General features: G+C 39.3%; 1 protein-coding gene across 6 annotated transcripts in view; it reads right to left on the minus strand.

The window, feature by feature from the left end:
* Positions 1-349: 349 nt before the first annotated feature.
* LOC140466907 (SRSF protein kinase 2-like) overlaps positions 350-26,747 on the minus strand; it is a 220,224-nt gene continuing 193,826 nt past the window's right edge. For 4 of the 6 annotated variants that reach the window (XM_072562715.1, XM_072562709.1, XM_072562710.1 and 1 more), the window contains 4 exons: positions 16,495-16,564; positions 13,957-14,049; positions 13,278-13,370; positions 350-2,182 (listed from right to left, as the gene is read on the minus strand). In XM_072562715.1, the coding sequence (XP_072418816.1) occupies positions 1,998-2,182; positions 13,278-13,370; positions 13,957-14,049; positions 16,495-16,564 (441 nt within the window). In that variant the 3' untranslated portion in view covers positions 350-1,997. The remainder of the gene's footprint in view (positions 2,183-13,277; positions 13,371-13,956; positions 14,050-16,494; positions 16,565-26,747) is intronic. The other 2 variants (XM_072562713.1, XM_072562714.1) reach the window with 2 other exon arrangements.

Here is a 26,747-nt window from a genome sequence, read left to right on the forward strand (position 1 = left end):
AAATGATTAGTACATCAAGCTAAAGAGCTTATGCTTAAAAGCAAAAATAAAACTGAAGGCAAGATTTAGAATAAGGCTGTATTCATATATCAGAGTCAAAAGTTATCTAAACTACCTAAACATAAAAAAAGATGGTTTCCCAAATGACTATCCCTTGGTAGCTGATGATAAAATTGTATGTGGAAAATGACTGAAATTAATACAATGATTAGAGTGGGTGACTAGAAAATGCACAGCCTATACCTTTGTTATTATAAAACAATACATATAATATTCTATACACAACTAACTATTGTTGTGAAAGTGATTACAAAAGATCTTGCAATTGCCATTCCAAGAGCAGCACAACTTGTGAAAACAAAACACTTTAATTAGACAGTTACAAGCACCTCAAACAATTGGCTATTATTACAATACCAGAATTTTTTTTTCCACAATCTAGTTATTGCAAAGGCAGATGGATAAACCAGCAAGTGGTAGATTTAGGATTGGTGGCACCATAATTAATGTGGAAAATAGGAATGAAACTAGCCAGTTCACTTTCACATCATTGACTGTCTAGTGCACTACTGAAGACCTGACAAGTAGAAAATGCAATGAGATGGAACATGCCAGAATAGCATTTGACCACAACATTCTGCTACCTAATAAGTCTTTCATTACACACAGCAATTCAGGAAACATTTAAACTTACATTTCAGGAATGCAATGCTTAGATGTATGATTAAAAAAAATACTTCCTATTTACATTGTTAATCCCTGAAAAAGCTACAAAGACCAGTGCAATTTGTTATGTCACTGTCTGATGCTGAGAAAGCAACGCTGTTGAAAGACTAAGGTCAACTTTCCTTTTATGCTAAAGTCTGTGGGGTTTGCTGAATTATAAATCGTTTTGAATAAGTTTGATTATGTCCTTTTTTTAATGTTCACATTCTTATCAATGACTTTATCATTTCTGCATTCTGACATGGCAAAATAGTTTAACATTTGTGACAAAATAGTAAATCTGCACATAAAAAAGTCACTTTTTTCCTTTTTACTCCTTTTTGCCAGCTTCACTACAGGAAAGCACTTAAATCTTTTCCTTGGACCTATATCTTACAATGCTGAAGCACAGTAAAGATAGAATAATTAAAAAGAAATGTTTTTATAAAGTAATGCCAAATTTTTGCAGGGTCCACTCTTATATGTATGCTTTCATAAATAAGGAAAGACAATTAAGGAATATTTGCAATGACTACGAAGTATACTTGAGGACTGGCTATTTATCTCTTTTAACAACTTGTTTTAGGACTAATCAGAGGGTTATAGGCATGGTTGGATTCAGCAATACAACAATAACTGAGGAAACAAATGTAAAATTTACAGTCTCCTTTGTAAGTAGACAAGCTCCAAAAAAAAAACATGCATTCTCTTAACCACATTACAGTTTAAGTCCCATTTCTGTATTTTATGGAAAGATATTTTTTACAGGAAAATCTACAGATTTTACAAGAATAACGCTTCTTTCCTATTGGATACAATTGTACAGCATTTTGCAGTATCTCAGCTACTTCCTTACTTGATCAGTAGCTTTTTGTCTTTATCATCTTGTCATTCAATATTAATACTCATCAGCTAAAACAATTTTCATAAATAGGTACAAAAAATATCCAAACACATGAAAAAAACTAACATTTTTATAATTACTTTCAGTTAGGAAATTTAACATGAGAAGGTCAGGCAACACAAGAAACAAAGCATCAAGACATGTTAAGTGTTTTCAGCAGAGTCAGTTGGCCAACTACCTCTTGCTAAGGACAAAAACTACCCTTCCCAAAAACACACAGTGCACAAAAGCAAAATTTCAAACATTAACAGTACTTCAGAGTGAACAATGGTCTGGTGTTGGAGCCATTTGATTTACACCCATGATGTTTGAGAGTTTGCCACTTTGCTGGGTCCACGATGAACATTGGAGTGATCGTTGGCTCCTTGAAGAAAGTGGGCAAATGCTGCTAGGAACCAAGCCATGGGTGTCTGAGGCATTCTGCCGCAGAAGCACGTTTCTCAGGGACCATTTCTAGCATGGGCAGCAAGAAGTCAGTGAACTGTACAGCTTCTTCATGAGGCCATCCATATTTCTCTATTAGAACATCAAATAAGCTCCAAGGTTTCAGCTTTGTAATATGTCGTAGTTCACCTATGCATAAAGTAGAAACCAGTCAGTAAAATTGACTCGAGTCCGACGAAGGTCAAAATTAAGGTAAGAGCAATTACTGAAAGCAATAGTGTGTCTGGATTTATAATTTTAGCAACTCTATTGCTTGTTTACAACAAAAATGCAGTTTGCATAATCAGATAAGTTTCTATAAACTGAAACCTGCAACCTTTACACATGAAATGTGCAGAATAGCATGCTACAGATTAAGAAATAATTACATTAGAAAATGCCATAACCATACTGAATGCATATAAAAGAAAGCAAATAGATGTAATCAGCCCAGTTCTTGATTCTACTGAAAGGAAACTAATTAAAGTTGAGCATTAAGGCAGCACTTCCATGCCAAATTATATCACACAACATTAAATAATATTATTTACCTTATTCTGTAGCATACTCACATGCTGAGTGTAATCTGACTGGACCTGCTGTGATAGCTTTAATAACATGAGCAGGCTAAAGGTAGGACAGGAAGCCATTGAGTTGGTGCTAAACGTGTTCCCATCTTTGGCCATCTTGCCAGAAGCAGGCTATAAGTGGCAAAGATTACCTTTCGCAATTTGAATATGGAAGAGACTGCTTATGGGCAACTTCTGAACACTACCAGGATCTTCCACTTTCCAGACAGGCTCCCCTTCTTCAAGGAGGTCAAAGCCCAGCAAACGTCTAGATGATATGTAAGGACCCTACCCATTTGCTCACTTTGAAAGTCTAATGCAACAAAGCAACACATCAAAGCCATTCTGCAAGACAACAGCAATCCTGATCAGATATTTGCTCCTTCTGTGTCACAAAAATGCAAATGAGCCAAAACTAATTACTGTTGCACCTGAAAATTACCTGGTCTCTCTCAAGTTACTATGGAAAAACAGAGTATCTCATAAATTTGAACAGATTAAGGAAGCAGTTTCATGGAGCTACTATGCAATTGTTATATATGCAGCAGTTCACTACCAGGACACTGCCATCAGTCCAAAAAGATATTCTGTCTACTATATAATGAAGCAATGTTGTGCATGAATAGTAGTACCACTGTGATTCTAGATACAATGGCCATACCTCCCACATCACATACAAACCTGTTGTTCCTCTTCTTCATAATAGACATAATATAGACCATAGTCGTGAGTGTGGTGCTGGAAAAGCATAGCAGGTCAGGCAGCATCTGAGGAGCAGGAGAGTCTGGTTATGCCCGAAATGTCCACTCTCCTGCTCTTCAGATGCTGCCTGACCTGCTGTGCTTTTCCAGCATCACACTGTTGTCTCTGAACTCCAGCATCTTCAGTCCTCACTTTCTCCTAGTTGATTTCAACCCAACATTCCTAATGAAGGGCTTGTGCCCAAAACATCGATTCTCCTGCTCCTTGGATGTTGCCTGACTGGCTGTGCTTTTCTAGCACCACACCACACCACACTTCATGCACAATTCCAGTGTGCAAGTAGTATCTCCAATTACAGCTCCTGGACGCCTAAATGTTTGGAACTGGATTGGTGACTGAAGCAACTGTGGGAGAATCTACAATGCTGAACATATCATGATTAGTGTGTACATACAGCAATGAGGTCACTCTGCAGATGAAAATTCTACAGTCAAGGAGGGAATAGATGAACACAGGGCAGACATTGCAGGAGTTTCCTGTAGCCATTCCCTTACAGAACAGATCTAATGCATTGGACACTGTCTTTTAGATGGTGGGGTACGGTGGATCTCATTGAGGCTTACAGAATATGAAGAAGCCTGGGATAGAGTGGACATGGAGAAGGTGTTTCCACTGATAGGAGAGATGAGGACCCAAGGGCACAGCTTCAGGGTGAAGGGACAACACCTTAGGACTGGGATGAGGAGGAATTTCTTCAGCCAGAGAATGGTAAATCTACAGAACGCTGTGAAGACTGAGTCAATGAATGTATTTAAAACAGAGATAGATAGGTTCTTGATTAGTAAAGAGATGTGGAGAAGGCAGCAGAATGGGGTTGAGAAACATCAGCCATGGTCGAATGGTGGAGAACACTGGATTGGTCAAATAGTCTAATTCTGGTCCTATATCTTATGGTTTTAAGCACCACAAAAGCCCTAATGCTTTCTTTTTAACCATAACACAATGCATAGAACACTTATGTATAATAATTGTTCTGTTTTTACTTTTGCTAAGAACCTTCATTTGTAGATCCCTTTAAATTATTCTTCCTTGCATAAATTAATATAGTTGGAAGCCAGTATGTGACAAGAGGTGGAGACATCAATGGAGGTTTGTGTCAGTTTGTTGTTAAGCCAGTTGTTGAGACAGAAATCAAGACTTTTTTGAAGATAGGGCCTTTCTGTATATTTATTAATCAATGTGTTCAATGATATCACGGCACATCTCTGGAGTAGGTAGTACTTGAACCTAGGAAGCAGCAGCACTACCACAGCACCACAACAGTTTATCTTGTGTTTTCGTGTTAATATCTTGAAGCTTTCAATAAGATCACTCTTTAGAGAAAGCAGGCCTAAGTTGTATAATCTGCCTCATAACTTAACCCCTTGAGTCCAGGTATCATTCTTGTAAACAACATTGTACTCTCTCTGACCAATATGTTCTTCTTAAGGTGTGGTACCCAGACCTTTCACAGTACCTTAAGTGGAGTTTAACTACGGATTTTTTGTATAACTGCATAATTTCTGCATCTTTGAATTGCAGCCCTCCAGATGTAAAGGTCAGCGTTCTATTTGGGCCACTAACACTGCCAAACAAAGGTAATGTCACTAGAGAACTATAGGGTATTCTCTCATTAGAGACATAACTGGTGGGGTTTAACCGGAGGGCCATCACACCTCAGATGAGGCGAGACAGAGAGTCCTTCATGATAGCTTGTAGAGGTATTGAACTCATGCTGTTGGCATCATTATGCATCGCAAATCAATTATCCAGTCAACTAAAGCTAACCTACCCGTTTAAGCACAATGGCCCAATTAGCTTCTTACAGTTATTTTAATCAACTGTTGGGTCATACGGTTACACATGTGTGCAACTGGGACTTAATCCAACGTCTCCTGGTGCAGGGGCTAGGGCCACAAGAGCACTCCCAAACAGCCCGAGATATTTTCTAAATATGTTGTTCAGGTGGCATCCTGACCCAGAGGTATGTACACCACCAGTATATCACAAGCACCCATCCCCAAGAGCCCTATATTTTCTAATCAACCTGTTCAGGGATGTAATTAACACCACTGGAGCAGGTAGGACTTGAAAGAAGATCTCCTGCTTCAGATCATAGGGCCACAACCACTGTATGACTTCACAGCTATTTTGAATTAAAGCAAAGTACTGCAAATACTGGAGATCTGAAATAAAAACAGAGTGTGCTGGAGAAACCAGCTGTTTGGTAGCAGAAGGGTATGTGAAAGGGTTAACATTTCAAGTCCAAAATAGGTCAGAAATGTTGGCAATATCAGGATGACGAAACATGAACAACGTGACTACTTCAAGGAGCACCTATGCTCGGTTCATAAGAATGACCCTTAGCCTCCAGTTGCCTGCCATTTCAACATAACCGTGTTACCATGCGAACATTTCTGTCTCAGGACTGTTGCACTGCTCCAGCAAAGCTCAGTGCAAGTTGCAGGAACCACATTTCATTTTCCACCTACTCACCTTCAAGACTCAACATTTAGTTTATCAATTTCAGAACATGAACACCCTCCTTGATAGAACATAGAACGTTACAGCGCTGTACAGGCCCTTCGGCCCTCAATGTTGCTCCGCCCTGTCATACTAATCTGAAGCCCATCCCACCTACACTATTCCATGTACGTCCATAAGCCTGTCCAATGACGACTTAAATGCACTTAAACTTGGCGAACCTACTACCATTGCAGGCAAAACATTCCATACCCTTACTAATATCGGAGTAAAGAAACTACCTCTGACCTCTGTCTTATACCTATCGCCCCTCACTTTAAAGTTGTGTCCCCTTGTGTTTGCCATCCCCATACTTGGAAAAAGGCTCTCCCTGTCCACCCTATCTAATCCTCTGATTATCTTGTATGTCTCTATTAAGTCACCTCTCAACTTTCTTCTCTCTAACAAGAGCAGCCTCAAGGCCCTCAGCCTTTCCTCGTAAGACATTCCTTCCATACTAGGCAACATCCTAGTAAATCTCCTCTGCACCCTTTCCAAAGTTTCCATATCCTTCTTATAATGTGGTGACCAGAACTGTACACAATACTCCAAGTGTGGCCGTACCAGAGCTCTGTACAGCTGCAGCATGACCTCCTGGTTCCGGAACTCAATCCCTCTATTAATAAAGGCCAAGACACTGTATGCCTTCTTAACAACCCTGTCAATCTGGCTGGCAACTTTCAGGGATCTGTGTACATGGACACAGAGATCTCTCTGCTCATCTGCACTCCCAAGAATCTTACCATTAGCCCAGTACTTTGCGTTCCAATTACTCCATCCAAAGTGTATCACCTCACACTTGTCCACATTAAACTCCATTTGCCACCTCTCAGCCCAGCTCTGCATCCTATCTATGTCTCTCTGCAACCTACTACATCCTTCGTCACTATCCGCAACTCCGCCAACCTTAATGTCATCTGCAAATTTACTAACTCACCCTTCTAAGCCCTCATCCAGGTCATTTATAAAAATGACGAACAGCAGTGGATCCAATACCGACCCTTGCGGTACACCGCTAGTAACTGGACACCAAGATGAACATGTTCCATCAACAACAACCCTCTTTTCTTTCAGCAAGCCAATTACTGATCCAAACTGCTATGTCTCCCACAATCCCACTCCTCTGCATTTTGTATAATAGCCTACTGTGGGGAACCTTATCGAACGCCTTGCTGAAATCCATATACACTACATCAACCGGTTTACTTTTATCTATCTGTTTGGTCACTTTGCCAAAAAACTCAATAAGATTCGTTAGGCACGACCTACCCTTCACAAAACCGTGCTGACTGTCCCTGATCAGATTATTCTTTTCCAGATGGTTATAAATCCTATCTCTTATAACCTTTTCCAACACTTTACCAACAACTGAAGTGAGATCACTGGTCTGTAATGACCAGGGTTGTCTCTATTACCCTTTTTGTACAAGGGAACCACATTTGCTATCCTCCAGTCCTCAGGCACTATTCCTGTAGACAATGATGATTTGAACATCAATGCCAAGGCTCGGCAATCTCTTCCCTTGCTTCCCAGAGGATCCTAGGATAGATCCCATCCGGCCCAGGGGACTTGTCTATTTTCACACTCTGCAGGATTTCTAATACCTCTCTTCCTTGAACCTCAATCTCTTCTAGTCTAGATGCAAGTATCTCTGTATCTTCCTCGCCAACACATTCATTTTCTATAGTGAACAGTGTCAAAAAATATTTATTTACTGCTTCCCCTATCTCCTCCAACTCCATACACAACTTCCCACTATTATCTTTCATTGGCCCTAATTTAACTCTCATCATTCTTTTATTCCTGACATACCTATGGAAAGCCTTAGGGTTAACCCTGATCCTATCCGCCAACAACTTCTCATGTCTCCTCCTGGCTCTTCTGAGCTCTCTTTAGGTCTTTCCTGACTTCCTCGTAACCCTCAAGCGCCCGGAGTTTTCACATTTTGTCCTAACATAAGCCTTCTTCTTCTTGACCAGGGATTCCACTGCCTTAGTAAACCACGGCTCACGCGTTCTATATCTTCCTCCCTGCCTGACAGGTACATACTTATCTAGGACACACAGGAGCTTTTCCTTGAATAAGGTCCATATTTTTAATGTGCTCATCACCTGCAGTTTCCTTCCCCATTCTACGCTTCCTAAATCTTTCCTAATTGCATCGTAATTTCCCTTCCCCCAGCTGTAACTCTTGCTCGGTGGAGTACACCTATCCCTTTCCATCACTAAAGTAAACCTGACAGAATTGTGATCGCTGTCTCCAAAGTGCTCACCTATTTCCAAATCTAACACCTGGCCAGGCTCGTTACCCAGTACTAAATCTAAAGTGGCTTCGCCCTTGTAGGTCTGTCTACGTACTGTGTCAGGAAGCCCTCCTGACACACTGGACAAAAACTGACCCATCTATAGTACTCGTACTGTTTGTTTGTAATGATGTTTGTTTTCACACCCTCCGCACACTGTACACTTCTAGATCCTGTTTTATATGGGTTGTTCCCATCACAGTCAATCCATTTTCCTATTTCTCTCTCCCTCCCATACTGAAAAGCAGCACTACATTTGCTAACTTTGAATCTCATGTTACAATTCCTGAATTTAAAAAAATTTGGAGAACTGTAGCTAGTGCATTAAGCTGTCTCTGCAGCTCTCTCTTCAAGAACCTATGGGTGAATATCATTAGAGGATGCATCAGACTTTGGTCTTTGATTTTTTTTCATATAACTTTTCTTGTAACATTAATTATCTTAATTCCTTCTTTTTAGCAACTTTGTCTTCTACTATGAATACAGATGCAAAACATCTGTTCAATGCCTTTGCCATTTCCTCATTTTCCATACTTTCTTCTCTGTAAACTTTGTCTGGAATTCCATAGCTAGAAAAAATATTTTCAAAACTTTTAAACTATGTTGGGTACTCGAGGTTGCTGATCTGTTTACTTCTGGATTTGTGATCCACAATAATGTAAATGTTTAAACTGAAATCTACAAAGTCCAACACAAACTGTTGCCACAGTTAGTCCGGAATGTCAATGGGAATACAGACTCTGACACAGACTTTGGCTATTAATTATACAAGAATGCTGGGAGGAACTGGAGTTCTCATGGACTTGAACAATGCCCGGTCACCTCACTGTTAAGCTCTGGCTCTGCTTTTAGTGATCTCAAGCTTTTAGTTGTGAATGTCATTTGATGGACGCCTTTTCACAGTGTATTTGGTATGACTCGGCATAATTGAAAGCCAGATCATCAACCAAAGTCATGCTTTGTCACTGCTTTTGGTATTGTGGCATAATTTTATCACTCGAGTTAATTTAGGCCATACTTGGCAAAATGTAAAAACCCGGATATAGACTGCACCAGTCATTGAGACAATCTAATTTCTTGAAGAGTCTTCGCAAAAAGAATTTTAATTGCAAAGGAAAAAGCTTCCACCTGAGACCCTGGTCGAATTATGATCTGTAACAGACTGCACTGTGACCCTGGATAATGTAAGAAACAGGTGCAGGAGTTAAGACATTTGGCTCTCAAGCTTGCCCTACTTTTCTATAAAATCATAGATGCTCAACCCCCAGGCCTCAGCTCCTCTTTTGTGCCAGCTCCTTGTAGCTCTCAACTCCTTGATATTTCAAGAACCTACTTTACAAAAAAACTTCAGTTATCTAGCCTCCACAACTTTCTGGGGTAGAGAATTCCAGACATTCATTATCCTCAGAGAAAAGATTCCATTGCTTCTCAGTTGTAAACGAATGTCCCCTAGCTCAAGATCCTCTAACAACTGGAAATATCAACATGTACCATGTCAAAGCCCTCTTGAAATTTTCATTGTGTCAATAAGGTCACCCTGATTCTTCTAAATGCTAATGAATAAAGGCCTAACCTGTTTATCCGTTCTTAAATCAGTCATCCCCTTTATCCCAGGAATCAGTCTAGTGAATGTCTTCTGAACTCCCTCCAATGCAAATAAATAATTACTTGAATATGGAGGTGCAAAACTATACGCAATATTATGGGTGCAGCCTCACCAACAAGCTTTACAGTTGGAGCAAGACTTCCTTATTAAACTCAAAATACCTAGCAATAAAAGTCAAAAATTTCACTTGCCCCAATTGCTACATGCTGTATCTCATGCACAAGAGCACCCAGATCCCTCTCTCCATTTAGATAATAGTCTGCCTTTTGATTCTTCCTACTAAAATGCATTACCTCTAACTTTCCTGTATTCAATTCCATTGGCTAAATTTATACCCACTTATTCAACCAAGGAAGATCAAGGAGCTGCAAGACCTGGCAAGTCAAAAAGGATTACTTAAGTAAACATTGTAGACAGGAACCATTTATCTGCCTTCCCAGCTTTTCCCTCTGCCCATACCCATTAATTGTGTGCGTGTGTGTCTGTATGTGTATATTGGAGGAGTTTACAAGGAGGTAGACTTTTAACTAGTACAGTTATATGTTGACAATTCATGGTTATCTATTTGTAGCTAGAATCCATTTATTTATAATAAATAGTAATTCCAGTTAAGTACAAAAACCTGTTCCGTTCTGTCAAACTGGGTCTAAAAGTTAAGTAAATTGGGGAATTCTATGTACTTTTATGATATCTAAGTTTTGTGATGACTCTGCCAATAATGGGATTAATTTCCAGTGCACCACTTCAGTGAGATGTAATACCTGGATCATAAATCATCATACAATCAAAGCACATCAAAGGAATCCTGGATCATTGGGGCCTCAAAGACATTTAGGAAATCAAGAGGGTGATCAAGGGCACAGAGTCTGTTTCTACTTGTAAAACAGTGAAGTGCAAGTTTGTCTGCTAAACAGCAGAAATATCTGGAGAGTTTTGCAACTTGATTTTCAAGTTCTACATATTTTTGGCTGTGCCAGAAAATGTTCCTTTTTGAAACTGAGAGAGAGAGAGAATTTGAGATTGAGTAGCAGCAAGTGTCTTTTGGGTTAAGGAAATTCTACCTGACAATCAAGCTTTAGTGTTTTAAAAAAAAGTACAAGACAGGGAGGAACAAAAAGCATCCAGAGCCTTTAAACTGAAAAATTCATCCCTTGGGACTGTGGAATATTGGTTGAAAGGCTTCACCTTCTGTGGGTCAAGATATCATCTTTTTGCATGATAGAAACTAAAAATTTGACTGAACCTTTTGAAAACTATTTGCCATCCAATGTGAGATCCACTTACCCATAAGGACTTTAAATTGTTGCTGACTCTTAGCATGCTTTTCCTTTGTAGCCCTATGGATTAATATGTCCGCCCCTATGCTAGATGACCCTTCCTCCCTTCAAGAATTATGGTCGTAATGCATTAAAATATTTAATTCTGAATGGCAGTCAGTTGAAACAATAATTACCAACAGGGCTGATAAATGTGGTTAGAAACAACTACTGGCATCAAGCTTGATTAAGAAAGTGTACTATTGGTGAGCTTTGTTGATTTTTTTCCTGTCAGAGTACATGGGCTGCACCTTTGGATTGCTTCATTGAGTAGTGTTAAGTTGATGCAGCAATAAAGCTGGCCATTTTGTTTCAGAATTGTAACCAGGCCAAAATGCCTTGCAAAGAGTTTCTTCACAGAAGAAATAGCTTCAATTTGTAGCATCCTATCTAATTCCTGCTTGTCCAATTGGTGTGGGATTCTACTAAGGGTAAGCAGGTGGAAGACAGGCAGGCTAATTTAGTCTTGTGGAGCATCAGTGTGGGGAGTATGGTCATAAAGGCTTGCCCAACTCTCAGAAAAGTGTCAGGCACTCATGCCAAAAAGTGACACTATTGTTTTGTTTGGAGATTTAATACATGCACTATAGAACAACTAATTGGACATATACTCACTTATTCAGGAGACAGATTCTCTGGTAGGGTACCATAAAGGGGATTTGATTGTTTCGTTGCTCAATAAATATAAGTAAGAAATGCTTTGAGCCGACCCTTTAATTTCAAATGGAGGTGTTGTTGATGGTTTGCAATCTAATGTTAGGTATCTGAAGATCCACTGGCACCAATCCAAATACGATCATCCAATTTAAATTTAATGTCAAAACCTTTGACTCAAAGTGACCAACCATATTTCTGATCTATATTATGATGTCTCTCACTGGTTCAATAGTGTCCACCTGACCTACAAGTCGGTAGTGTCAATATTACTTCCCTGTTGCTCAATGTGTTGGATTTTTAAAAAGTTCTTCAGGATACAGTAGTTTCACCTTTAAAAGTCGATCTTACATTGCAGAAGGGTTGATGGTAACCAGTTCTAGCTCTGTGAAAGCATTGTGTATCCCCTGCTGGGCAATTCAGTTGCTTGCATGCACAATGCCAGCATTTGAAAATGTTGATTCCCACCTTTTCCTTGACTTGTGGAAGCTACTGTTAGATGGAATATATCCCCGAACCTCGCCAACTAGCCGGCTCAGATTCAGCCTCAGTGCTGTACAGAAACACATTTCAGTTTCATATTCTTCACTTACAATCTGTCTTGTGCATTGGATTGCCTATTCCCTTCACCAAGGTCGACCCTTCCCTCTGTTAATTTAATGTCCTGTCCACAGCACTAGTTATATGATCAGGCTGGACACTGATCACAGCCCATGGAGCCTTTCCCAAAGTATAGCTCCCTTTTCACAGAATATTGATGCTAGTGTTCCATGAAACAAAACCCCACTTCCCAAATCACTTTTATAGCCAAGAGGGGACCTAGAAATTAAAACAAATATATATCTGCAAGGTTTGTGAATATATCTATTCAACAGCTATGAAATTTAATGAACTGAAAATAGACCTCAAGGGGCTGAAGGAAAACCTCAAAGGTGGGATGGCTTCAATTCATAATTAAGAGGAACGTGGCTTTGCTACAATTGTGATTTGCCACTCGACCGCCTGATAACCTTATAACCAAGGTGGAATTGAGACAAAGTGGCCTAAGATTCTAGTGTAAAGAGGCAATGCTACATTTGTAAATGAGATCAGCTGCACGCACTGCCATTCCACCACTAGCCAGATCCACCTGAGTTATGAAAAATATCGTAGCAATGCGAATATAAATTCTGCCTAGATTATTGTGGACAGCTATTCATTTACAGAATGCATTACTTATGCCTGACTTATAATTCAAAACCTGCAAAAATGAATGAACACACTACAGAAACTGAAAAGTAGTACAATAACCAGTGTGTTTCCTCAAATGTTCTACCAATCTCAAAGAAATGTAGTCATTTAGCATTTCAAACAGCATCCATCAGCTTTTTGACAGACACTTTTGACTTCTCCAGGTATCATTCACACTTAAGTGCAGCAGCAGGTAACCTATTCAATTATTAAAACTTGGCAAGAACATTTTTTATATCCTCCCTAAGAAAATCACCTCTGAACATTTAATATAGTTGAGTCAGTGCTTCAGAACTATTGTTACCTTTTTTGGTGAAAAACTCCTTGGAATATTTCCCAGACATTGCGAACTTTCGAGGGATTTTCCCCAGCAGTTCAATGATCAAAGCTATGTGATCTGTATTGAAGAATATTGCCAGCAAAACAAAAACAGTTTAATCAGTACAATGCATGCATCATGTGATACTAGTCCTGGTACAGACAAGAGTGTTTCATCCTTGGCACTGAAATAGCCTCATATCATCTTTGGATTCTCTCAACTTTAAATCTTGATCACATTTCAGATTTGAATGCTTTAATCTTTTGGGCTTATTTCAGCATTTCAATAAGTTTGATGAGTACTTTGATTAAAGGGTTATTAAGTTTGAAAGAACATAGCAAGATTCTTCTCTAAAAAATATTTAGGCTGGTGTTAATGGTTACTAAGCTTCTGTCAGCAGGATGTTTTTTGGTTTAGTTGTTTGTAATATAATGTAAATATTGGAATTTACAATTTAAATCTGATCACAATCCAGTATATACTCTCCCAGCATCAGATCAGTGTTAATCTGCGTCATGTTTGTTTGAAACATTATATTCCTCTGGTTATATCAACATTAGCTCCAGATAAAAGTCTGAACAAAAGTATCATACTTCAGTTGCCATGGAAACCTCTGTCCACTTCTGTCTGTGTTACAGGACCTTTCAAAGAGAAGAGGTACTACCTCTGCGATTGAAGAATTCCCGAGAATATTTCCCAGAAAGAGCAAAGTGTCTTGGGATATTGCCTAGCAGCTCTATGATGTGTGCTATGTGGTCTATGGGGAAGAGAGAAAAGGATACAGGAATGGGTAAGGGCAGGGAAGAAAAAGGGTGAGGCATAAAAAGAGGAAAAGAAACTGGAATTAGTAAAATTGGAAAACAGATTAAACCACCCTTGTTTGCTGCAATCCCAGGCAGAAGATTTTATGTTATATTTGGTCCAAAGCATTACAACCTGCAGGAAGACTGAAAAGACATTGAGCCTGTGGATCTACTCCAAGGGAGTGCTACAAGCAAACAGACTTGGAAATGAAAAAGTTGGCGCACAGATGAGAGCATGAATATCACCAATGAAGTTAATAATCAAACATTCAAAGTTTAAAAGAAAATAGTGCTAAATTACTGAAACAAAATGTCAAGAGATACTACAATACTAGAAGTATCAGAAGCAGTTAAGGACTGTGTCAATATTTTCAAAAGTAATGTGCAAATGCTCTTTGAATGAACAGAAAATATGTGCTTGACAAACACTAAAATAAGATATTCAGAAAAATGTGTGACACTTCATGGGCTTGGAAAAAAAAATTCTACTGTGCACACTTGTTCTTATAATTTCAAGGAAAAAATAAAGCACTTCTATCGGAAAAGTCTTTAAGCATTGTTGGAATTTTTACAAAATTATATTTTCTTACATCACAGAACTTATAGTAGACATCAAATCAGTGTATATCATTTTGTATAACACCATCAGCACAACTTTTATTCTGTTCTACCTTCAAGCTCAAACTTTCTTTTAAATGCATCCACATGTCCACCTTAACTAATCTGTGTATCACTAAGTTCCACATTCTAATTACCATCCGGATGAAGACATTTCTCCCGTATTTCTTACTGCATTTTAAAAATTATTTATGTCCCTAATTTGGTCTTCCTTCTCATGCTGAATTATCCTCCCTCTCTCTTAGGGATATATTAGATATATCTATTATATTATATAATATATATCTATCAAAACTAGCCATCACCTAAACGAGCTTTATTAAGTCCACTTTCAGCCTCTCTTTTAAGCAAGAAAAATGATCCTAGCCTGTTCAATTTCTCCTGATGGGTATAACCTCTCAGTTTTTCCAAACATCCTCATGAATCCTATCTGCAGTTTTTCAATGGTTTTATATCCTTTCTACAACATGGAAATCAGACCGTGCATAATACTCAATTGTGTGGTCTAACAAAGGTTCTATACAAGTGTGATGTGGATTCTCTGCATTTCAATTACATCCCTCTAAAACTTGGATTACTTTTAAAATGGTCTTATCGATATGTATTTTTATTTTGGTGATTTGGGCACCTCTTCTCCATTTAGACTCTAATATTTCAGACTGCACGTGGTCACTGTAATTTTCCTACCAAAATGTCCAAACTAACATCTATTTGTGTTAAAATTAATTTGCCATTAATAAGTTTTCAGAAATGGGATTTCAATGTTTTCTTCCATCTTGTTGCAACTTCCCTCACGACTAACTATACCTTTTAACTGGGTGTCAGCCATAAATTCTGAAATTGGTGAAACTACCAAACCATGTGAAAGATCACTTCAGACCTACCAGTCACAGTAACTACTGTTGATTACGACCTCTGTTTTGTTTTGTACCCAGTTTGCGATTGATTCAGTTTGATTCAGTACACATTACAACAATAAATCAAACTCACACTCTAGATTCGTTTTAATTACAAGTTTGGGAGTAAAAATTCCAAAAGTTTTGACTGAATAAAATTGAGGAATCTAGTTTGTAGCTTCACAAATTTGTTCTAGCCCCCTTTTTAAATCTAAGTATCAAATTAGCTCTCTACCAATCCATACAGCTTCCACTACCTCTTGCAAGAGCCTCTGCTACCTCAATAGGCTTAGAATAAAGCCTTCAACATATCTGGTTGGGGAAGTCCACTAAGCTCAAACAACAACTGCATGGCTCAAAACTTATGTGCTTAGGAGTTCCCCTCCCATATCTACTGAACCACTGGAAAATGAGGGTGCATTTTTTGTTTGTGAAAGTTGAACCAGTTTTCTTTTAATTTTTGCATTTTGAAACATGCAGAAGTTTAAAAAATTGGAATGTGTTCTTCTTGTTACACTGAAGGAATATTTCTTTCAACAATGCCCTTACCATTTTGTTCCTCTGACTGTAACGGGTTCAGTTTAATGCACGTTAAATTTCTACCCTTTGAAAGTTAATGTGTATTCAGATTAATACTAATTCAGAGGAGCATCTTTTCACCTATGTACCATTCTTCATCACTTAACCAAAATATAAATTCAAGGCTGTTGTGGTTGCAGCGACTTTATCACAGATTATATCAATTAATTTGAATCAGAATGCAAAATGCAACATCTTCAGTTTTATTTAGTGTTGAAATTATCTTCATACATGAACTTTCAACGAGGTTTTAAATTAAGCTATTAAAATTTAATATGAACTTCTCAAATATGCAAAAATACTTACCTTCATCCCTGGAATAATCTTCACCAGAATGAGGTTCAAATAAATAATCTCCAGTTGCAAGTTCAAAGGCCTTTGAAAGCATAAAATAAAGATTCAGTAGAGTACTTCTTCCCATAACCATTCAGTTCAGAACACATTTACCTGCTTCTAATCAGAAGAACTTTTAAAACAAAGGGAACTGTTTGGTTTCCAAGTGCTTATTTTCCTCAATTGTATGACCTACTTCGTAGAATTCTTAGAATATGCATCTGTAAAAGTCTTATTTGAGCATTCATGTGAACAACGCACTCCTATATGAGATTTACAAAACCTCTATTTAGTGAGAGAGCTCATCACAAAGAAGCGGCTTCACAATCAGAGTCGCAATCTACATTACATTTCTGAGGCTGAGCACTGGTACTTTCCTTGACTAGCTTTCGTTCCGAGCATCTCTACAATTCAATGTTGTCGAAGTGAGGTGGATAGAAGAGGGTCCGAAGAGAATGGTGCTTATGTTCTAACACATACTTAGAATTAGGAGAAAGCTACCTCAATAAGGAAGTCAACCATCTTTAAGCACTTTTTTGTTTAAAGAAGTGTTATTACATTTCTGGCAAATTAACTACCTCTTTACTTCCTAGAGAGAGTGGGACAAAAAGGAAAGATACAAAATCAGAAATTGTTGGCAAAACTCAGCAGGTCTGGCAGCATTGTGGAGAGAAAACAGAGTTAACTTTTCAGGTCCAGGGAGCCCTCCCTAGAACCTGCTCAGAAAAACCAAAATGTTAACTCTGTTTTCTCACTACAAATGCTGCCAGACCTGCTGAGTTTTGCCAACAATTTCTGATTTTGATTCTGATTTCAAGTATCTCCAGTTCTCTGGCTCTTTTTTGATTTTAGAAAGGAAAATAGTTTCTTGAAAATTAATCAATACAAATGGATATTTCAAATAAGGTAGATTCAAAAGAAGTCCATCATATTAGGTCACTTGGCCAGGAAGGCCTACCTACAGAAAGGTCCATAATTTGCTGTGGCAAGGTATCTAGTAGTGTCTGTCATCAGTTACACATATCTTGCATATATATGTTTTTAAGTTTTTGTATGGAAAGCTACTGAAGTTGTGCTGATAACTGTGCACAAAGGTAAACTTGCTCTGGGACCTGAGTGAGCAGGGCAAGCTACTGTGAAGTTCCTCAACCAGACTGAACAATTGGGAATTCAATAGAGCAAGGACACAGACATAGTACAAGTCAAAAGATGCAATTCAATGTCAGACCTTGAGTACAGAAAGAGAAGGGTAGAAAAACTGGATTGAGTAACAGGAGAAAAGACAAAGGTTATCAAAAAGATAAAACTCCGATTTCGCCTCTTCCAACAACAATTAAAAACTCCTCACTTAGTCATTTACTTCAGTATCAGAGAGGACGACTGCCAGTAATTAATAATTAAAATAGTGCTCTGGCTGAAATAGATGGAACTTGGGCTTTTTCTGGTGAATTTAATTTATACCTAGCATGAAAACTTCAAGTAGCAAAAATGCATTCCAATGGTGAGGTAGATCTGCGAGATGCCATTTTCAATAAGGTAAAAGTGGAGCAGCAAGTCACAATTTTTAATTTTCATGTTAAACCTCACATCACATTTGCTCAAACCTGACATCGCTGGGGCTTTGACAATTAATATGAAGGAGGTCATCAGCCACACAGTATTACTTTGAAAGAAAACTGTCAGCCAAAACATTCAGAAGGATACTGTCTAATTTAATATGGTTGATGTGTACAGCGGTCAGAATAATTACTTCTTACAAGGTAACCAAAAAACCTAACCTTTAAATTATCTCTTTGGTGTAAATTATTTGCAATCAATGTGACAAGTAAGTAGTTTCAGTCTTAAAATATGTAGACTCTCATATTTAGAAATGACAATCTGTGTGAAACTGAATCATTATAAATTTCATTGCTTATGGTCTGAGCCATAGTCGCAATGTAATTCCTCAGAAGCATAATGTAATGCTTCTGAAAATCAAGATGATTGGAAAAAGATTCATGAAGTACCTAATAAGTTATTGGAATGACCATTTAGTTTATGACTGTACCAATTTCTTAAAAAATGGAAATGGGAGACTCTAGACACAACCTAAAATTTAGGATATTCAGACCATTGATACAGATTACAAACCCCGACTCCCACAGTTAGCTTGATGATACATCCTCACACCCTGTCAGGGCAGCATTTCATTCTCTCAGTTTCACTGTCTCTGTTGCATCTTCTCTAATGATGTCATTTTCCACAGGGATTCCCAGATATGTCCACCTTTTCCTTAACTGAAGATTCACTGCCACCATGGTCAATGGGGCCCTAGGCTGACCAGTTTCCTGTACGTCTGCCTTTACCCCCTTCCCTACCCTCCCACAGCAACAATAGGGTCCCACTTGTCCTCACTTTCCACACCATCAGCCTCTATATCCAAAGGATCATATGCAGCCAATGCTGGATACCACCATTAGTCACATTTTCCTCTTCCGTTGTCAGCATTCTTCACAGATCATCCCTCTAGGACACCCTCATCCACTCTTCCTCCACTCCTAAGACATCCTCTCAGTTCCACATCACTCTCACATGTAATTGCTTGTTTGTTTAACTCTTTCTTGTGTCCACCTTGTGAATACTTATGTACTAATCTATAAAAATGATCCACTGGAGCTCAACATAAGCCAGAGGACCAAGACTTCATTTTCCACTTATAGTTCTCAGGATTCAACACTGAATTTAACAATTTCAGAACGTGAACACTTTTCCCCCATGTTTGTTACCTAACCCCACATCCTGTTCTGAAAGGCTTGCTATTCCTGATGAAGGGCTGTTGCCCAAAACGTCGATTTTCCTGCTCCTCAGATGCTGCCTGAACTGCTGTGCTTTTCCAGCACCACTCTAATCTAGAATCTGGTTTCTAGCATCTGCAGTCCTTGTTTTTACCTACCCTGACTGGCTTTCTCCCAACACAGCCAACCCATTTACAATAACTCACATTTTCCATTAACACCCTTAGGGGAGGTGGCAGCTGAGTGGTATTCTCACTTGACTATTCATCCTCAGTAATGTTCTGGATATCTGGGTTAAATCCCACCATGATAGATAAATTCAATAAAAATTGTGAATTAAGAGCCTGATGATGACCTTGAAACTACTGTCGAAAAAAAACCCATCCAGTTCATTAATGCCCTTTAAGGAAGGAAACTGCTGTCCTTATCAAGTTGGGTCTACATACAACTCAGACCCACAGCAATGTGGTTGACTCTTAACTGCCCTCTGGACAATTAGGGATGGGCAATAAAATGTGGCCTGGCCAGTAATGCCCATACCCTGTGAATGGATGGAAAAAAAGACAAATAAAAAAAATCACCATTTACATCTTTACTAGTTTGCTATGAGCAATCCTGCTGCCCTTTTGTTTCCTCTCTCTAGGTACCTACTCCATCTATTCAACTCGCTTGTTGTAGCTCCACCCTATCGTCAGCACAAATATCACAATTTCTGAGCTGTTTTAAATTCTGAAGAAGGATCACTGGACTCGTTAACTTTGTTTTTTCTTTCCATAGATGCTGCCAGACCTGCTGTAGTTTCTTCAGCTCTTTCTATATTTGTTAACTTTTGTTTTAATTGGGATGGAAGCAGAATGGGGAGTTGGTGTCATAATGGTAATATCACTGGAATAATAATTCAGAGGTCAAGATTTCTGCTCAGAGTACACTGGTCCAAATCTCATTTATCCCAGATACAATTTATCTCAATAAAATCTGGAATTGAAAGCTAGTTTCAGTAATAGAAGCAAGGATAACCACCAATCTATCAAAGATCATTGTAAAATCCCATTTGGTTCACTTTGGGAGAACAAAAATCTGCCAACCTTATCTGGTCTGCTCCATATGTGATTCCAGACTTACAGCAATGTGGTTAACTCATAATTGCTCTCAAGGCAATTAGGGATGAACCACAAATGCTGTGCTTGCTGACAATGTGCATGTCCCATGAAAAAGCTGCTTGTTACTGGACCAGTATTCCAGAAGCCCAGGCTAATGAGCTGAAGACATTATTTCACATCCTATCATGGCAGCCAAGGCATTCAATATCAGTGAATTAAATAAATCTGGAATTCAAAGGCTGACATCAGCAATGGAGGTCAGTCATGACGGTCATAAATACCCATATGATTCACTTGCATCCTTTGATGGAAGAAATCTGCTATTCTTAGTACAGTCTGGTCTTAGACCATGTAAAATAGGAATTGAATTAGAACATTCAGCACATTGAGTCTGGTCCGCCATTTGATCTTGGCCGATATGTTTCTGAACCCCATTTTCCTGCCTTCTCCCTGTAACCCTTGATCCCCTTACTAATCAAGAACCTATCTCTATTTTAAATACACTCAATGACTTGGCCTCCAGAGACTTCAGTGGAAATGAATTCCACAGATAAACAACCCTCTGGCTGAAGAAATTCTTCTTCATTCTCCACAGGAATGTAGTTGACTTTTAGCTGCCCTCCGAAATGAACTACCCATACCATCCCTAACTATGTTAGAAGTATATTCCACCACACTTCACTTCAGCTCTGATGAAAAGTCAACTAGACTTAAAATGTTAGCTTGTTCTCTCTGCCATGGATGCTGTCTGACCCACTGTGACCTCCAGCATTTATTGTTTTCAGTATAGATTCCAGCATCTGCAGTAATTTGCTCCCATCTATTCTTCAGTTGTCATCATAGTAGTTCACCACTGTCATCTCAAAAGAATTTGGAATGGGCAATAAATGCAAGCCTTGTCAATGATACTTACATTCCATGAGTCAAATGAAAATAAAATTCACTATTCTTAGTGGTAGTGTGGATCCTGAGACATTTATTAAAGAAATCACCATATGTACATTGAGAGTTAGGCACTTAATGGAAGGATGTTGAATTGAATTGAATTAAATTGAATTCATTGTCATGTGTACCGAGGCACAGTGAAAAGCTTTGTCTTCCAAGCAATACAGGCAGATCACATAGTTAAGAAGCATAGATAAGTAAATAATACGTAAACAGCAGCAAAAACAAAAACACAGGTACAGGCAAATGCTAAGAGTTTGAGAGTCCATTCAGTATTCTAACAACAGGGGGGTAGAAACTGTTTCAAAATCGGCTGGTGCATGTGTTGAGGCTTCTGTACTATTCGTTTCACCTCTGTGCTGTCAATGTGTAGCGGGGCATGAGTAACATTCCGCCGAAAGTCAATAAGGAGATTCTTGGTTTTGCCGGGATTGAGAGCTAGGTTGTTCTCAGTGCACCATTTTTCCAGGTTTTCCACCTCCCGTCTTTAGTCTGTTTTGTCGCCATCTGAGATTCGATTGACTATGGTGGTGTCATCAGCGACCTTGTAAATGGCATTGGTCAGGTGTTTGGCGACGCAGTCATGGGTGTACAGGGAGTACAGTACCCTGGTGGGGTGGGGGGGGGAGGCCTCCTGTGTTGAGCGTTAGTGAGAATGAAATATTGTCCCCAATCTTCACTGATGGTGGCCTGCGGGTCAGGAAACTGAGGATCCAGTTGCAGACAATGAGGCATAAGTTCGAGATCACTAAGTTTACTAATCAATCAATCTTGACGGGATAGTAGTGTTGAAAGCTGAATTGTAGTCAATGAGTAGGATTCTTACATAGCTGTACTTGGTGTCACGATGTTCTCGGGAGGAGTGAAGGGCAAGTGATATGGCACCTAACGTGGATCTGTTGGTCCAATAGGCCAAACTGGAGTGGGTCAAGAGTTGAGGGGAGGCTGGAGTTGATTAATGCCATGACCAGCCTTTCAAAGTACTTCATGACCACTGGCCAAACATAGGGCCACTGGGCGATAGTCATTGAAACATGCTCTAAGAGCCTTCTTAGGCACAGGGATGATGTTGGCCCTCTTGAAACAGGCAGGGACAGTGGCCTGTTGCAGGGAGAGGTTAAAGATGTCCAAGAAGACCTCTGCCAGTTGATCTGCGCATACTCTGAGTGCACGGCCTGGTACTCCATCTGGTCCCATCGCTTTCCTTGGATTCACACGAAGGAAAACTGATCTGAGCTCTGATGCAGTGACTGTTGGGATAGGTTTGTCAGGATTTGTTGGAATAGGTGTTACCTCTCTGCCAAAATTCTGATGTTAAAAAAATGTTAATAAATAAATTAATAGGTGTCAAGGAGTCAACTTCTGGAAGTTATTGAAACATGAATGGAAAGCTCTGCAGCAGTTGGGCAAGCAAGCACAAGGAAAGCAATATTTGAGCAGTAAGACTTTCTGGCCATCTGGTAAGCAGATCAGTAAGCCATTTGATAAGTGCACCATTGCTAAAGTTGATCAGTCTAAAAATGAGCTCCTTTCAATGAGGATGTCCTTAAGTGCTTTACATTCAATTTTGGAAAATATTGCAACACTTGCATCGCAACCTATAAAACATGATAATCAATTTGAACTGAGAAAGAAACAAAAGCAGAAATTGCTGGGAAAACTCAGCAGGTCTTGCAGAATCTATGGACAGAAAGCAGAGTTAACATTTTGGATCCAGGGACCCATTTTCATCCAAAATTGTTTGGTGTTTTGAACTCAAAGAGTCCACTAAAAATAGTGAGATAATATAGATTATTATATTTTGTTTTAATGATTATGTGGCTGTTGTATAAGCATTGGTTAGGTCAGAGAATACCACTGATTTTTGTGCATTGTCCTATGGGAACTTCTACATTGACAGGAGATGAGAGATGGAGACTTGTTTTAATGTTTTGGCTGAAAGACATCCTGTCCAACAATGGCACTCCTTCAGTACAGCACTGGAGTACCAGTTTAGATTTTGGATTTGAGTCTTTTGAACTATGATTTGAACCATGACCTTTTGAGTCAAAGAAAAGAGCACTATTAGTCAGCCACTGTTTAGGGTGTCAAATGGAACGCAAAACAATCCAGCTGCCAGTTGTCAACAGGATCAATGAAGCAGAAAAGGCAGTACTTTTCACTTTTGGGTTTTTGGATACTAATTAACAATAAGCAAAAAGGTGAGGCTATTGAAATTATGCTATTAATATTAAACCAGGATAAACCATGGTTCAATGAAGAGTTCAGGAAAGCATGTCAGGAGCAACACCAGTCAAACCTCACAATAAAGCATCAACCTGGTGAAGCTGCAATGCAGGACTACTTGCATACAAACAGCATAAGCAACAAGTGATGAATAGAGCTAAGCAATTCCACAACCATTAGTTCAGATACAAGCTCTGCAGTCCTGCCACATTTTCTCATGGATAGTGGTGGACAATTAACTCAGCGAAGGAAGAGGAGGCTTCTCAAACATTCCCAACTTCAGTGGTGGGGACCCCAATAAATCAGTGCAAAAGCTAAGGCTGAAACATTTGTAACGATCTTTATCCAGAAGTACCAAGTGGTAATCCATCTTAGCCTCCTCCAGAAGTCCCCAGCACCACAGATCCCACTTGATCTTCGGCCAATTTGATTTACCTCATGGATACAAATTCACCCCAATATCACCCTAAGAAACAGCTGAAGGCATTGATACAGCCAAGGCAATAAACCTTGACAACATACTGGGGCAATAGCTTTAAAGATGTGTGCTGTAGAACCTACCCCACACTAGCCAAGCTGGTCCAGCAATGTGAAAAATTACCCAGGCAAATCTTGTCCACAAAGAGCAAGACAAATTTAACCTAACCTACTCATCAGTAAAATGATGCAAGATGTCAGCAACAATGCTATCAAGCATCACTTTCTTAGCAATAACATGCTCATTGATGCTCAGTTTGGGTTCCGCAGTGCCACTCAGCTCCTGAACTCATTACAGCTTTGGTTCAAACATAGGCAAAAAAGCTGAATTCCAAAAGGTGAAGTGAGAGTGACTGCATTTGAAATCAAAAAAGATCTGACTGTGTCTAGCATCAAGGAACCCTAGCGAAACAGGAATAAATGAGAATGAAGGGGAAAACTCTCAGCTAGTTGGAGTCATATCTAGCATAAAAGAAGAGTGTTGTGGTTATTGGAGGTCAGTTATCTCAGCTCTAGGACATCACTATAGGAGTTCCTCATGGCAGTGCCCTAAGTCCAAACATCTTCAGCTGCTTTATCAATGTCCTTCCTCCCATCAGAAGGTTAGAAGTGGGGATATTCATTGATAATTGCACATTGTTCAGCACCATTTTGTGACTCCTCAGATACTGAAGCAGTACATGTCCAAATGCCACAGGACTAGGACAATATCCATGTTTGGGCTTGCAGGAATGGTCCGTACCTGCTTATACCAAAATGGCTCGTGCCCGCTTACACAAAATTGCCAGCAAATGAAAAGTAGAATAAGCAACTTGTTTTAACACAAAATGGCTGAAAAGAGATAAACAGGACAAACAGCCTGTTCTAGCCTTTAAGTGGAACAATGGTACCTTTGAAGAGAGCTACTCCAAAGCCAGTAAAAAGGGCCTTGAGCAGCAATCATTCCACAGTTTTGATAAGGAACCAGCCAGATTAGCCTTTGTCAGTGCAGCTGCTCAGGGAATTAAAGTTATTTTGTAGTAATTAATTGTTTCTTGGAAATTAATTACTTGCAATATTAAGCAATAGGATCTAAAAATTGTTTAGAGAATCATAGGGGTAGTTTTCAAAATAGATATTAAAGGAAAAGCACTCAAAACTAGATGTGAAGTTAACTAGCTTTAGGAAAAGACTTCTTTTACACCTTGAACAAAATAGATTGTTCACAGCCCATTAATCAAATTTTAACAGTAGAAATAACTATTATTTTACACTTTTATAACTAACGTTACAACAGAAATCAATATTACAAATCTTATAGCAAGTTAAAACTAACTGTCTTTGCATTTTTACACATTTTCCATTGTCCTAATTATATATGAGGAGTAAGTGAATTTGATAAAATGAAATACAATGAATAACAGAATTCAAGCTGTCCTGAGAGAGAAGCCAGCCTGAGATGACCCGAAAGAGTATTTTGGTATGTGAATGAATAGGATGCATAGGAAGATCCCAAGGCCTATAGATTATAGTGTCTGTTAAACACGACAAGATCATGGAACCTGGGGCTGTCCATAGTAATGCCCATCATTGATTAGGTTTCCCATAGGATTGGATATATGGAGTAAGAGGGAAGAACATAGTGACCACACATTGTATGTGATCACTGTAACTCAAAATGTATAAGAATACTGTTCTTTACTGCAAAATTAGAGTGTGTTATTGATCTCTCTTCCGATCTGAGCCAAACATTGATTTCTCACATTGAGGCCAGGTTTGGGGAAGATTATCTAGCCCTCTCCCTGCATTAACCAGTTTCTGCATGAATAAAAGTCTTCCACTTGCATGAGTCCTGCCTGCCTCCCTCCTGAATTTACGCACCCACAGGGCTAACAAGTGGCAAAAGATGTCCATGTCACACAAATACCAACTCCAACCAGAAAAAAATCTTACCATCAAACCTTGACATTCAACATTAGAATCACCTAACCCCCACAATCAAGATCCTGAGATTTACAATTGACAAGAAATTGAATTGGATTAACCATATAAATACTTTGTCTACAAAAGCAGGTGAGGTTGAGGAATCCTGCAGTCAGTAACTCACTTTCTGGCTGCCCAAAGCCAGTCCATTGACTAGAAGTCACAAGTCATTTGTGAGATGGAATATTCTCCATTACCTGGATGAATGCAGCTGCAACAATACACAAGAATCTTGACACAGGGCAAAAGTGAGGACTGCAGATGCTGGAAACCAGAGTTTAGATCAGTGGTGCTAGAAAAGCACAGCAGGTCAGGCAGCACCAAGGAGCAGTAAAATTGACATTTCAGGCAAAAGCCCTTCATCAGGAATGGAGGCAGGGAACCTCCAGGGTGGAGAGATTAATTCTGGGGGGGGGGGGGGGGGGGGGGGGGGGGGGAAGAGTAGGGGGGGGGGGGGGTGTTGGGGAGAAGACAGCAAAGAGTACAACAGGTGAATGGGGGTGGGGATGGAGGTGATCGGTCAGAGGGGAGGGTGGGGGAAGGTAGCAAAGAGAATCTTGACAGTCCAGAACAGCAGCCTACTTGACTGGCACCAAAACCATTCACTCCCTTCACCAACAATGCTCAATAGCAGCAATATGTACCATAGAAAAACACAAAGTAGGAAGATGAGCAAGCCATTTGGCCCTTTGAGCCTGCTCCACTATTCAATATGATCATGGCTGATCATTGAATGCAGTAT

This window comes from Chiloscyllium punctatum, chromosome 44 (assembly GCF_047496795.1).
Source record: "Chiloscyllium punctatum isolate Juve2018m chromosome 44, sChiPun1.3, whole genome shotgun sequence".
In the NCBI taxonomy this organism is placed as follows: Eukaryota; Metazoa; Chordata; class Chondrichthyes; order Orectolobiformes; family Hemiscylliidae; genus Chiloscyllium; species Chiloscyllium punctatum.